The sequence below is a fragment of the Carcharodon carcharias genome, chromosome 17 (assembly GCF_017639515.1).
Source record: "Carcharodon carcharias isolate sCarCar2 chromosome 17, sCarCar2.pri, whole genome shotgun sequence".
In the NCBI taxonomy this organism is placed as follows: domain Eukaryota; kingdom Metazoa; phylum Chordata; class Chondrichthyes; order Lamniformes; family Lamnidae; genus Carcharodon; species Carcharodon carcharias.
Window position 1 is genome coordinate 77,722,602 of NC_054483.1, and position 14,850 is coordinate 77,737,451.

At 41.2% G+C, this 14,850-nt stretch overlaps 1 protein-coding gene across 1 annotated transcript in view; it reads left to right on the forward strand.

Annotated features, from left to right (window-relative positions):
* The window catches only part of LOC121289661, a 176,381-nt gene extending 169,812 nt beyond the window's left edge, over nt 1-6,569 (forward strand). Inside the window, exons 117-120 of the mRNA XM_041209286.1 lie at nt 707-882; nt 2,914-3,314; nt 5,621-5,892; nt 6,043-6,569. Coding sequence (XP_041065220.1) covers nt 707-882; nt 2,914-3,314; nt 5,621-5,892; nt 6,043-6,245 — 1,052 coding nt within the window. The 3' untranslated portion in view covers nt 6,246-6,569. The remainder of the gene's footprint in view (nt 1-706; nt 883-2,913; nt 3,315-5,620; nt 5,893-6,042) is intronic.
* Nucleotides 6,570-14,850: the final 8,281 nt, after the last annotated feature.

Below are 14,850 nucleotides of genomic sequence, written 5' to 3' on the forward strand. Positions count from 1 at the left end.
AGTTACTCACAGCTTCCAAGAGGCTTGCTGAGTCATTACATCCAGTGTCAGTCGAAAATTGTTTTCTTCGGTCTTCTGAAAATCTCTGAACTGACTTCCAACAGCAAGGCCCACTCTGCTGGCTTCTCCCCCGACCATGCCAAGACAAATCGTTCATTGTCCTTAGCTCTTCATAGGTCATGTCTCTTCAACTTGTGAATATATCCCCACCCGCATCCTGCCCAGCAGCTAACAGGCAACAACCTTTTTCTCTGCTTTTCGCAGCAGCTGCTGTTTCCATGTCTCCCTCTATTGGATTCTCTCTCTCTCTCTCTCTGTGTCCAGGATTTCTGAGTCAGTAATCCTGAAAGTCTGTTAGTTTGCCCATAGCAAAGCCAGCTGCTCCTGTCTTTTGTGTTCAGCGGTTAAATCTCGCACTTGCGTATCAATAGGAATTGACCTGGGCCCCCATCCCCATGGCTATCAGGTCACATAGACTTATCATCAGGTAGAACTAATAGCAAGTCACATGTGCTTTTTCATTACTCTATTTTACCTTGAATTGAAGTGGCAGTTTAAAACAGTCATCTTGTAAAATCTTGTGCTCATAACAAGTGAAATGCAGCAAAATGATAAATTTTAATGCTGGTGTCAGTACAGATTATCATTCTCTGAAACAGTTTCATTTTGATGCTTATGATTCATCAGGCATTGATTTTTTTTCCAGATTTTTTAACCTGTTCAACAGATTATATGGAAGCAAAACTTAGTAGGTCCTATCTCCAACTTCTGGGTTTTAGTATACACAGTCTTTATCTGAATGATCGAAACTGCAGGCCAACAATAACAGCTAATGACGTGGTGTTCAAAATACCACTCAATAGATGTGGTACAGAATCGCAGGTAAGGAAACAGTAGTGGGAGAGTTGGTTCCACAAAGTACAAACAATTTATTCTTCCATTTCCCATGATGATATAGTTGTAGAAATGTTCAAGCTGAATTCTCTTACCCTTTCAAATACTACAATATTGCCATTACATAAATACTTTCTAAAGTTATTGATGCTAATTTGTGCTCAAATTATGCACCACCTTTGGTTTTGACATAACCATTCTATTCTCAGATACTTTAATGAATTGTTAGCCATTGTGTTGATGTCTTCAAAGCCTCTGATATGGTTTGATATTATGGCCTTCTAAACTATGGCCTCCTACCTACCTTCTTCACCACTTCTTCTTTCAATTTATTTTTCTGCAGTTGATGGCTCAATCTTTGGCTTGTTTTCCATTCTCCCCATCTTCCCAGTGGGCTGACCTCTCCTACTCTATTCCTTTTTTTATATCAATGAGCTCATCCAGCTTCTTGCTTTTGATTTCACTCTACATTTATCTATTTTCTCCAGGCCATATGAACATTCACTACTCTCACAATGTATGTTGGTGTCTTTCACATCTTTTGTATTCATGCAATGAAAATCTTATTTCTTTCGATCCTTCATTTTAAGCATGGATGGGATTTTCTGGCCTCACCCACCACAGGAATCATCGTGGATGGGATGGAAAATTTGACGGACCATCAAAAGGTCTGTTGACTTTGAGCAGGAATTTCCGGTCTTGCAAAGGGTGGGACTGGAAAATTCCCCCCAATGTCCCTCATAAGACTGACCAACAGCTCCCACGTCTCATCTTTGATGGCTCTACCATTAGTCTTTTCTCACATATTGATGTTTCTAGCCTCAGAATCTTGACTTATTTCTGCCTAACCCAAAGGTTACCTCCAAGAAGTGAGTTTTCTTTTCTTTCATGCATTTTTAACAACTTTTAACTTTCTGATAAGAAAATTTGTCCAAGAATTGAATTCTGCCCTCTATCTAGCAAGGTTATTCTACCCGCACCAACACTCCCCCACACATTGCACCACACCCCCTCACCGCCACATTCCTGGAGAGAACAAATGAAAAAATATCCTCTTACAGGCGATCTCTCCCTCATCCCTAGCCTCTAAAATTCATTCATCACAACCTGTCATGTACTTTTCTCTTTATCTAATTTATTTTTATTCCTTACTCCTCCTAAGCTGATAATATGATTTTGTACACATCTTCCTCCTCTCTAAAGCCTCAAATGAAACTCAGTCAATGCAGAATTATAGTGCTAATGTTCCTGGCTCTGTGGCAGGGCTTTACAAACAGGGGGAGCTGGGAAAATAATGGGGTGTCATGTCAGGTTGGCTCCCTGACATATCCCTGCCGTGGGGGATCTTTCCCAGAGACAGGATGGGAAATGGATCAGCTGCCTGCATCACGGAGGCAGGTAGCCAATTTGCGAAATTATGGCCCCCATTAGGGGAAATTTTGTGGCCTCTCTGCCATTTAGCTGTGAGAAGAGCAGTCTCCTCCTACATCATGAGGCTACCTGCTCAATGGAGGCATCCTATGGCAGCCAGAAGCTCCATGCTGTAAAAGGGGGCTGAATTATCAAAAGGCCCCACAATCCAGTGGAGGGGTTCCCCTTCATCTTGAATAACCTACTGGTCTATATCCTGAACATTTATGTATTGATGTGCAAACTAGTCTTGGTGTGGCACCTCCGTGGTCCCCAATCTTTGGCAGCAACACCTACATCTATATCCTGGGGTTGCCACAGCTCTAGGGCTGCCGGCCTGATTGAGAGGCCATCTCCAGGCAGATTGCAATTCACTGCCAGCAAGTTTATGCTCAGGACCCACATTTGGTCCTGACATCTGGGTCCCGAAGCCCATGGAAAATTCTGCCCATGGTTTTTCTCCTGTGACTAATTTTACTTCAGATCATAAACCACAATTAGTCATTTTTTTAACTTTGAAGTATTAATTTGTTCGGTGATCACTACCACCTACTGTCCATCAAAATTTTCATCTCATAAAAGATTTCAATTCTAATGTGCATTCTACAGGGAAACAATGGCAGCATCATATATTCCAATACCATCCGATCTTCACCTTCTGACACAATCATAACTCGTGAATCAAACCTACAGTTCAATATTGGCTGTGAAATGCAACAGGACACAATGTTTAAAATAATGTATGTGACAAATGAAAACATGATAGGTGATATAGTGGAAAATGTAACAGAATCTGGCACGTTTAATGTCAGCATGACATTCTATGACTCGCCATCGTTTACCAGACCAGTGCTAGCTTCACCTTACTATGTGGATCTGAGGCAGAACCTGTTCCTGCAAGCTAATCTGCACAGTTCAGATACTCACCTTGTAGTATTTGTGGATACCTGCACAGCGTCACCTTACAACTTTGACTGGACATCAAGGACCTATGATCTAATAAAGAATGGGTAAGAAATGTTAACCCTTCATCAAAATTAGAAGAAATATTCCTAATTGAGGTATGTTGAAGTTTCTTCAGAATAGCTTAAGTCAGAGCTGCAACATTCACTGTGCTGTTCTGTATGAGGTAGTATGTCATAAAAAAGGGTTTAAAAGTTTCAAATTGAATCTTCCTCAACTAGCATTAGCATTAACACTCAAGGTGTGAACAAGCTTTTTGGTGTGCTATTGGAATTATGAGTTTAAAACACTGCTCTATTCTCCCTTCATTGCTGTCACGACTAATGGATGTTACACATGAATTTTAATAAGCCATGAAATGTGTGCACAAACATAAAATAATTCCTAGTTTAGCTCTTAACTGTCTTTTGCAGTGTTATAGCAAGCAATTAAGTTTCTAGGGATGGACAATAAATATCAGCATTGCCAGTGATGCCCACATTCCACAAATGAACTTTTGACAATATTAACGCATTGTTATTGTGGTCTTTTCCTGCACTAATTAAGTAGCTTCTGAAATTTATGATCGTGAGCAAAATTTGTGTTGAACCATTTACAAATAGTTTCAGAAATTTAGACTTTAGTACCAATGCTCGAATATTAAATGACAAAACACCAATTCTGCAATAGTTTACATTCCTTTTGAACAAAGGAATAGTATTGTTTATTTTACCATACTCCACAAATCCCCATTATCAAAATCTACCATTTTACCCCACCTGCCTTTCTCCTCCAAGGACCTTGAAAGTTTCAAACCCACCCATCACAGGCTGATGCCCGAGTTGCTTTAACTCCTTGCAACATGGCTTCTAAACAGTCCACTGACTGAAAACCACCCTAATTAAAGTCATTGGTGATAGGCTGTGTGGCTGAAACCATGATTCCTTGTCCCTCCTCTACCTCTACTGTTGACTACTACAGTCTTCCCCAACATCAATCCTTCACGGTTTACCACTATCTCTGGTGGTACCACTCTAACTTGTCTCTGCACATCCCTTTCAAATGGTTTCTTCTCCCATGCTCACAATGTCACTTTTGGTGTGCCAGAAAGGTGATAAGTCACCAGGGCCAGATGGGGTACATCCGAGGATGCTGAGGGCAGTAAGAGTGGAACAAATGGAGGCACTGGCCATGGTCTTCTAATGCTCCTTAGAGCAGGGGTCATGCCAGAAGACTGCAGAATTGGAAATGTAATACCCTTATTCAAAAAAGGGTGTAAGTGTAAGCCCAGCAATTGCAGGCCACTCAGTTTAACTCCGTTTTGGGAAAGCATTCAGAAACAATAATACCAGGCAAAATTAATAGTCTTTTGGACAAATGTGGATAAATTAAGGAAATCCAGCATGGGTTTGTTAAGGGCAAATCATATTTAATTAATTTGATTGAGTTTTTTGATGAGGTAACAGAAAAGGTTGCTGTGATCTACGTGGACTTCCAAAAGGTGTTGATAGAGTGCCACATAATAGACTTGTCAGCAAAGCTGAAGCCTATGGAATAACTAAAAGGGATGGTGACAGCATAGATATGAAGTTGCCTAAGTGACAGGAAACAGAGGATTGGTGAATAGTTGCTTTTCAACCTGGAGGAGAGTATATCGTTGGGTTCTCCAGGGGTTGGTATTAGAACAACTGCTTTTCTTGATATATATTAATGACCTAGACTTGGGTGTAAGGAAACAATTTGCATGGTAGGATTCATGATTCCTCTAAGGCACTGTGAACTACAACTCTTTAAAAACCTGCCTGGCTCCATGAAAATTGCAGAGGAGTAGGAGATACCTATCTCTGCAATGGAGCCGGCCAGGTCAGGAAGGCCAGATGTGGGCTTCTGACAGGAAGTAGCCCGCACCTTTAAAGGCACTCCTGAAAATTGCACAGCCTGGGAATGGGGTTAAAAATCCTGGAATCTGGGCCCATCCACCATTTTTAAAGGGCTCCTGAGTCAACCCAACTCAGTGAAAATCCAGGCCTGAGAGTCTGAGCCTGGGCAGCTACATGACCAACGACCTCCTCCTTTGTGTCAGGATATTAAGAATTGCACCTGGTTTTGAATAGGTTTCAGTTTGATTTTCTACCTTCATAACAAGCAGGTCACATGGGTTTAGCTCCAGGCAGATTCTGTAAGAGGTCCCATCCCCCTTTCCAAACTACTCCATTATATCTTGAATTAAATGAGATAATTTAAAACATAACCATCTTATAAAGTCCAGTATTTATAACAACTATAATATAGCAATGCATTTACATTTTTATTGAAACTCTAGTTTGGACTAGGATTTTATGCTCCAGAACTAATACTTAAAATTCTTTTATAGGTGTGTTAGAGATGGGACATACGATACGTTTCCTTCACCAGCCAATGGTGTTGTACGATTCAAATTCAGTGCTTTTAAATTCCTTAACCTTCACTCTTCAGTCTACCTGCAGTGTAAATTTGTGGTCTGCAAAGCTTATGATTATTCTTCTCGTTGCTACCGTGGGTGCATATCGCGACAAAAAAGGGCCACAAGTTCTTCAAAGGGAAGCACTAATGTCCAAATAGGACCCATTGAACTGAAAAAAGATCTAAAATACTATGAAGGTGGAGGTGAGCCAATCATGTTCTTTACTGATTACATCACCAAAAAGCATAGTTAATTTGGAAACTTGAGTTTCAATAACACACTGTAACCTTGTGGCTCCTGCTACTGGTACAGTCATTGTTCAAAAATAAGAAATTGTTTTGAATGTTTTTCAGGAATTGATAAAGAAATGGATGAAGCTGATGAGACAACAATCCAATCCAGTTTTCCGTTTGTTCTGTCTTTGTTGGTTCTGGTTGTGGTTGTTTCAGTTTTGGTTGCCATGGTGCTAAAACTATACAACAACAAACAAAGAGACAGTGCTTATGAGCAGCTTGGAAGCAATTTACCAAATTTAGCCTCTCACCAAATGGAATAGTTTGTGGAATTCTGCTCTGAAGTGATCCTATCTATCAATAATCAAGATGATTAACTTGAACACTGCTTACCATTCCACATCAATCTTACTGCAGGGACAAAAATCAAGGGGTGATCAAAATGAATGTAAAGATTATCTAAAGCAACTAACTTGGCTGCTGAGATCAATAAATGAGAATAAGTCATCTACTGTATCACAATAATTGCTAATTAGAATATAACAATGCTTGAATTTATTTGTTCAATTGTTTCAATTTTCATTAAATCTGTTGCAAAAAACTTGTTACCTACAATTAATAGTAAAGCAATAAAATATTTTTTTTTGCATAGTTGTATTTTAAGTTTTTGCAAGAAGGTGACTACCATGTACTTAGATGCCTTGGAACTTTCTTTCATGAATAAGTGTTTTGATCTATTGGACCTTACTGCTTCCCTTCACCAGGAGGGAGAGTGTGGTCAAAACAGAAAATCTGGAAATCCTAAACAGGGCAGGCTGCACGTGTGGAGTGAGAAACAAAATAATGTTTCAGGTCAATGACTGTTCATCAGAACTGAAAAAAATCAGAAGGTTTTAAGCAAGCAGACAGGGAAAGGAGGAGGGAAGGAAAGAACAAAAGGGAAGGTCAATAAAAGTGTGGTGGGTGGGAGAGATTAAACAACAAAAACAATGATGGTCTAAAATGGATGGTAATGGGACAAGGAATGAAACAAAGGTGGATCTCGAGGCAATGTAAATGGCAAAAACAGAATCATTACCTGTAGATGCCGCCTGATAAGATGGGATAGTTGTCATGATCTGAAATTATTGAACTCAATGTTGAATCTAGGAGGCTGTAAAGTGCCTAATTGAAAGATGAGTTGCATTTCCTCAAACTTCCATTCAGCTTCATTAAGACAGACGAATGACCGGGAACTCAGAGTGAGAGTATGCTGGAGAATTAAAATAATAGGCAACTAAAAACTCAAGGCCATTCTTGCAGACTGAACAGAAGTGATCTGCAAAGTAATCACCCAATCCCATGCTTGATCATCCAAGTGTAGAAGAGACTGCTGGGGACACATGAGCTTTGGATGTTCTTTGCTGGTGTCACTGCACCAGAATCGTATTATCAGTTTAAAACCTGAGAATATGTACCAATACTGGGATCAGCAATATGTAGGTTCTGCAAGAAGACAGTATGCTTACCACTGAATGCGGATATACTGTGCGTCAACACAATTATTTAATTCAAGTCAAATTGCTTTGCTTGATTGAAATGCATTCATCATTATAATGGTGTCCCATTTGATGTATCTGGGCTAAACAGAGGGCTGAATTTTTTGCCTGTCAGGCAGGCGGACCTGACCCAATCTCCGGTGGGCGGGGAGCCAATCCCTGCTGAAGAAGCAGGCCCCGCCGCCATTTTAAGTGAGCGGGCCAATTAAGGCCCGCCCAACGTGACGTCTGCCGGGAAACGCTATGCACCTCCTGCACGGGGGTGGGGGGATTCCCCAAATGCAAGAGTGTGCTCTTTCACGCATGCGCACGAAAGAGCACACATCTCCCTCAGGCTAAGTGCTGCCTCAGGGAGATCGCTGAAAGGTTTTCAAAGTTTAAAAATAGAAAAATAAAAAAAATCATTAACACGTCCCCCTCATGTGACAATGTCACACGAGATGGAACATGTTAATAAAGTGCACAAAAACTTGAATAAACTTTTTTTTAAAACCAACACAAAACCTCATCACGCCGGTGGATGAGGTTTCATGTTTTTTCAGAAGCCCGCTGGGGCTCCTGGCCTGCCCACCAACCTTAAGGTTGGACAGGCAGGTCCTTTAATTGTTTTAATTATCCTGTCAATGGCCTCAATTGGCCATTGACAGGTTGGCGGTGGACAGTTGATTGTGCTGTGCCCCCACCTTCCTGAAGATTTAAATGGGGCGGGATGATGTCAGCAGTTCCCCCCGACGTCATCCCACATCGGCGAGCGGGCCCCGCCCCCTTCTTGCTGATGGAAAAATTCAGCCCAGAAAGTGCTGAAAATACTCAGCAGGTCTGCAGTATCTGTGGAGAGAGCAACAGAGTTAACATTTCAAGTCAAATATGACTCTTCTTCAATTCTTTAAAAGGTTTAAAACATGCACCTGTACAAACTGTGGGCCTTTTAAAGACCTTCCTGTCTGTAACATTGACCAAACTCATCACCTCCAACATCAGAATGACAAGGCAGCAGGTGCACGGGAACACCATAGCCTGTAAATTTATCATACAGCATCCTGACTTGGATATTTATCATTGTTCTTTCATCATTGCTGGATTCAAATCCTGGAACATCACCCTAGTAGCATTTTGAGATGCCTCACTATATGGACTGCAGGCGTTCAAGATAAGGCTCTCCACCACCTTCTCAAGAACAACTGGGGATGGGCAATAAAAGCTGGCCTTGTGAGTGACTCCTATTTCCCAAGAATGAGAAAGATCCATTAGACACTTGCTTCCTGTCAAGTTTGCATGAGTTTGCTCTGTGTCCACCACTCCATGGGCCCTAAAATTAGACTGTGTCCTTCCACGGCACTTTTTAAATGTGCAAGAAGAATCTCCCACCTATTTCAGTTAGAAGCTCCATGTATCAGAAAAATCCCTCATCCCTGGAAAATTGGATGACCCAGAATGTGGTGTAAACTGAAGTGGGACTAAATTCTGCTCCATTTTCTGACTACTAATGCCCCATTCTTGGATACAAATAGGGCAGTTTAGGGACCAAAATAAATTGGTCAATATTTAGACACCCTAAGGTATAAAATGCATTCTAACCCTCTACTCTGTTATTGTATCACAAGGCCTGATAGTAACCAGCTCATCTTAGAAACTCAGTGGCAATTATAATTTTTGCCAATAGCATAAAATTCACATTAATGACTCAGCTACTAATTTAAACACCTCTCCCAATTTTTATTTCTATTCAAATTAAAATCAAGAGGCATTTAAAAAGAGGTTAAACCAATAATCACACTTTACACTATCACTAAAATGCAACATTAACCTCTTTGTGTCCATGTATCTAAGTACCATGTGTAGAGCTAAAAAGTTAACACAACACAAATAATATCATCATTTCCACTAGCCAGGAACATTGTAGACTTATGCAGAATACCCTACCACATTTTGTTGTCTCACTGAATATTTAATTTCATAAAGGTTTAGATGTCTCTTTTGAAGCATATAGATCCTAGTATGTTCTGACGTTCAAAGAAATAGCTGCGATTATCATACTTGAGTGTATCCAAAGCAACAAATTAGTGAATATTTTGCTGATATTAGTAAGCTGTGTTGTGAATGCAACATAAGATAATCAACAGGTAATGGGCCAAATATCAACGCACTGATAATATGGAGCTGTGTCCATAGTTCAAACCATATAAAAGCTTAAATATAATTTGGGTGAAGAGTCATTTACCGTCCAGATAGTGATTCCAGGATTGTTTCTACTTGCCACCATTATTTCCCAGTTTGGATGGATTGTTGTTTACAATATACAGAATCATATATTCTCACAGCAGAAAGTTACAGCACAAGGAGGCCATTTGTCCCATCGATTTAGTATTAGCTCTCTGTAAGAGCAATTTAGCTAGTCCTACTCCCCATCCTATATCCCGCAAATTTTATGTGTTTATCTAATTCCTTTTTGAAAATCACAATTGAATCTGCCTCCACCACACCTCAGGCAGTGTATTCCAATTCATAGCCATACACTGTGTGAAAAGGTTTTTCCTCATGTCTCCTTTGGTTCTTTTGTCAAATGCTTTAAAGATGTCCTCTGGTTCTCCACCCTTCCACCAATGGGAACAGTTTTTCAAATCTTATATATAAGACAGAAGCAAGTTTCTGAAAATATAAATTGAACTCCAGCAGATTTATTGAAATGCAGATGTAAGAAAAGTACATTTTAAAAATCTGAATCACAGAATCACAGAATTGTTACGGTGTAGAGGAAGGCCATTTGGCCCATTGTGTCTGCACCGGCTCTCTGAGTATTTTAACTCAGTGTCAATCTCCTGCCTTTTCCTCGTAACACTGCACATTGTTTCTATTTAAATAATCATTCAATGCCCTCTTGAATGCCTCAGGTGAACCTGTCTCCACCACACTTACAGGCAGTGCATACTAAATCCTAACTACTCGTGTGAAAAAACATTTCTCACCTCACACTTGCTTTTTAGCAAAACACTTTAAAACTGTGCCCTCTGGATCTCGATCCATTTATGAGCGGAAACAGTTTCTCCCCATCTACTCTGCCCACACCCCTCATGATTTTAAAAACTTTCATCAATTCTCCTCTTAGCTTTCTTCTCCTCTCCAAAGAAAACAGTCCCAACTTCTCCAATCTTTCCTCAAAACTGAAGTGTCTCATCCCTGGAACCATTCTTGTAAACCTCTTCTGCACTCTCTCCAATGTGTTCACATCTTTAGTGTGCATAGTGTGGTGCCCAGAGCCATACACAATACTCCAGCTGAGGTCTAACCAGTGTCTTATATAAAATCATCATAACCTCCCTGCTCTTGTACTCTATGCCTCTATTAATGAAGCCTAGAATACTGTATGCTTTAAAAACAGCTCTCTCTACCTGTCCTTTAATGATCTATGTGCATATACATCCAGGTCTTTCTGCTCCTGCACACCCTTTAGAATAGTATCCTTTATTTTATACTATCTCTCCATGTACTTTGTTCCAAAGTGTATCACTTCACACTTCTCTGCATTGAACTTCACCTGCCACATATCTGCCCACTCCACCAAGGTATCAATGTCCCTTTGAAGTTCTACACTGCCCACTTCTCAGTTTATAATTCTCCCAAGTTTTGTGCCACCCGTAAACTTTGAAATTGTCCCCTGCGCACCAAGATCTAGATCATTTATATATATCAGGAAAAGCAAGGGTCCCGATACCGACCCCTGGGGAACACCACTACAAACCTTCCTCCAGCCCGAAAAATACCCATTAACCATTATTCTCTGTTTCCTATCCCTCAGCCAATTTTGTATCCACGTTGCTACTGCCCCTTTTATTCCATGACTTATAACTTTCCTCACAAGAGTTGAGTGGCATTGCATCCAACGCCTTTTGGAAGTCCATATACGCCACATCAACGGCCTTGCCCTCATCAATCATCTTTGTTACCTCTTCAAAAATCTCCAGCAAGTTAGTGAGACACAATTTTTCTTGCAAGTAATTCATGTATGTGCTTTATTTCCAAAGTTATGCATGATCTCAGAAGCATTTTTAAGAGTCAACCACGAAGGTCAAATTGGAAAATATGGGCAGGTAAGTGTAGAGGAGCAGTAATCATCTGAAAGTTTATGTTTGTGCTTCCCTTAGTGCTTTATTGATACTGCATCTCGTTTGCTGCACAGTCCTTGAGGCAAGATGTTATGTCCATTGGTTTAAGCAGAGTTGGAAAACTGTTGTTAGATTGACTCTTGCACACTCCTTCAAGCTGGAAAACATTTCCCTCATCTGTTCCCATGACCTTTAGACATGAACGATATGCCAGAATTTTCAGGGTGGTGGGGGCTCAGTCCCTGCTATCCAAAGAGTCGGCAGGGATGCCTCCAGCAGCCCCGATGCCATTTCGCTATCTAACGAGTATTGATTGGCAGAAGGTGAGACTTCTGCCCGTCACCAGGATGAGGTCCTGCCTTGGAAAGCGGCCAGCTAATCAGATTGGCCAACGGTCTCCATTCCCTCCAGGATCAGCGCTGCAGTGACCGGATGAGGCAATGCAGCTAGCTGCCTGGAACTAAGTGCAGGGAACCGGAGGAGAGTTAAGTGGCAGGGGTCAAGGGATAGTGATGGCCTGGGAGTTAGCGAGGTCGGTGATCAGGGTCTTGGTGGGGGTAAGTCAGGAGGGAGGGCGGAAGCCTGCATGTCACCGGGGCCTAAGGCAAGGGTACTCCCAGTCAAAAGGGGGCTATTGATAGGGGCCCCGCCCCACTTCCCGCCCAAGATCAAACCTTGTTCAATTTCAGGATTGCCCCACTGATCTATCATCCACTTACCAGCCTAAAAGTTGAGGTTGGGCGAGAAAAGGCCCTTAAGTGGTCATTAAGGGCCTTAATTGGAGCAAGGGTGGGCTTCCCAACCAAGGTCCTGCCCACCCCAGCGTAAAACCATGACCCCAGGTCCGGGCAGATGGGATGGAGGAGGGAATCCCATCCATGCAATTTCATGCTCGCCCCCCCAACCCCACCTTAGAACCCACTGGTATGAGGGGTTGGGGGTGGTGTAAAATTCTAGTCATAGAGTTGATTGCATGAATCCCCTCCACTATATTTGCTTCATTTTGTATGAAAAGGATGGTTCTACTTAACATTACACATGACCTGCCTCTTTTTCTGTACATCATGTGGCAGAGCATCTAAACAGCTTTCATTAAAGAGAACTGTTTTGGCAAAGTTTCCTTGCTCACTGCTCACCGTGTAGATTTCCGGCAGCCAGTAGGAAAAATGACCTCAAGTGGGAACAGCAGCTCTTTAAAAACTACTGCTGTCTGAAAATCCCATCCTCCACAAATTCCTGTAACCATAAAAAACATGCATAGAAGATGCTTTAATGAAATTCATGAGCTGACCAAACTAAATCCTAGCTGTCCATTCCAGTAGGACAAAGCTTTGAGAGTATAGGACAGCAACATTTCATCTGGAACACCCTACGAGCAAAATAGAGCCAATCATGATAGAAAGCCTGTCAGAGCTATTCAGAAAAAGAAAGTGTTGCAGACAAGTAGAAGGATCGAGAATAAAAACAGAAAATTCTGGAAACACTCAGCAGGCTAGGCAGTGTGTGGAGAGAGAAACAGATTTAATGTTTCAGGCCTAGGACCTTTCAGCGGAAGGATTGGATAGAGTTGGATTTAAATTATCATGAGGCTAACAGCATTATTATTTACATGAAAATCAACAGTAAATTCTCATGCCCACAGAGGTACAGTTAAACAAGGAAACTGAGAAGGTACTGTCTGAGATGCAGTGTTCTTCCATAAGATTCTTAAAAATGGCATCTTGTTGTCTGGTTTCCTATTGAAATACCATGAAGTTCCTGTGCTTACCTCATAGGTTTACAAGAAACTTGTCAAAAAATATTTGGGCTTGTCCATTTCAGTATGCTTTTAATGGCTTGATTATTCTTAATTACTATCCAAGAAATTCTCTGACACTGAAAATTAACTTTTACAAGGGCGTAGTCTCATTTTTGATTTAATTTTTTTTACTTTTTTGTTCTACATATTCCATCTCTCTTCATCTAATCTTACTCTCCCTTGCTTTTTGTACCTGATTTGAAATTGAATTTCTAGCCGACAATTCCGGCTTCTGACTCTCTGATGCTCACTATTGATTCTTCAGTCTGATTGGTTAGGGAGATACGCAGTTATTTGTCCTGTTTTACACAGGTCCCAGAAGGTCCTTGGAAGGCTGTGCCTTTTGGTCCCTAATTTGTAGTCAATTTCAGTGCAAAACCCGATAGAAAGTCTACAGGCAAGTTCAAGTATAATGAATGGCTGCTGCCGTTCATTCAGCATGGAGAGCAAATTCCAACTCTTAATAAGAACATAAGAAATAGGAGCAGGAGTAGGCCATTCAGCCCATCAAGTCTGCCTCGCCATTCAATAAGATCATGGTTGATCTGCCCCAGGCCTCAGCTCCTCTTTTGTGCCAGCTACTCATAGCCCTCGACTCCCCGATATTTAAGTAATCTATCTACCTCCTCTTTAAATACTTACAATGACATAGCCTCCACAACTCTCTGGGTAGAGAATTCCAGACAATCACTATCCTCTGAGAGAAGAAATTCCTTTGCATCTCAGTTTTAATTGAGTGCCCCCTTATTCTGTAACTATGTCCCCTAGCTCAAGATTCCCCCACTAGTGGAAACATCTTCTCAACATCTACCCTGTCAAGCCCCCTCAGAATCTTGTACGTTTCAATAAGCTCTAAACTCTAATGAATAAAGGCCTAACATGTTTAGCCGTTCTTGATAAGTCAACCCCTTCATCCCAGGAATCAGCCTAGTGAATCTCTTTTGAACTTCTCCAATGCCGGTATATCCTTTCTTAAATACTGGGACCAAAACTGTACACAATAATCCAGGTGCGGCCTCACCAACACCCTGTACAGTTGTAACAAGATTTCCCTATTTTTAAACTCCAACCTCCTAGCAATACAGGCCAAAATTCCATTTGCATTCTTAATTGCTTGCTGCACCTGAACGCTAACTTTTTGTGTTTCATGCACATTAACGCCTAGATCCCTCTGTGCTGCACTTATTTGGAGTCTCTCTCCATTTAAGTAATAGTCTGCCTTTTGATTTTCCTACCATGACCTCAAACTTTCCTACATTAAATTCCATCTGCCAGGTTTTTGCCAACTCACTCAACTACATCCCCTTGCAGATTCCTTATGTCCTCGTCACAACATGCCCTCCCACCTATTATTGTATCGTCAGCAAATTTGGATGCATTACACTCTGGCCCCTCCTCCAAGTCATTAATATAGATAGTAAATAATTGAGGCCCCAGAACTGATCCTTGTGGCACTCCACTAGTTACGTCTTTCCAACCTGAAAAAGAC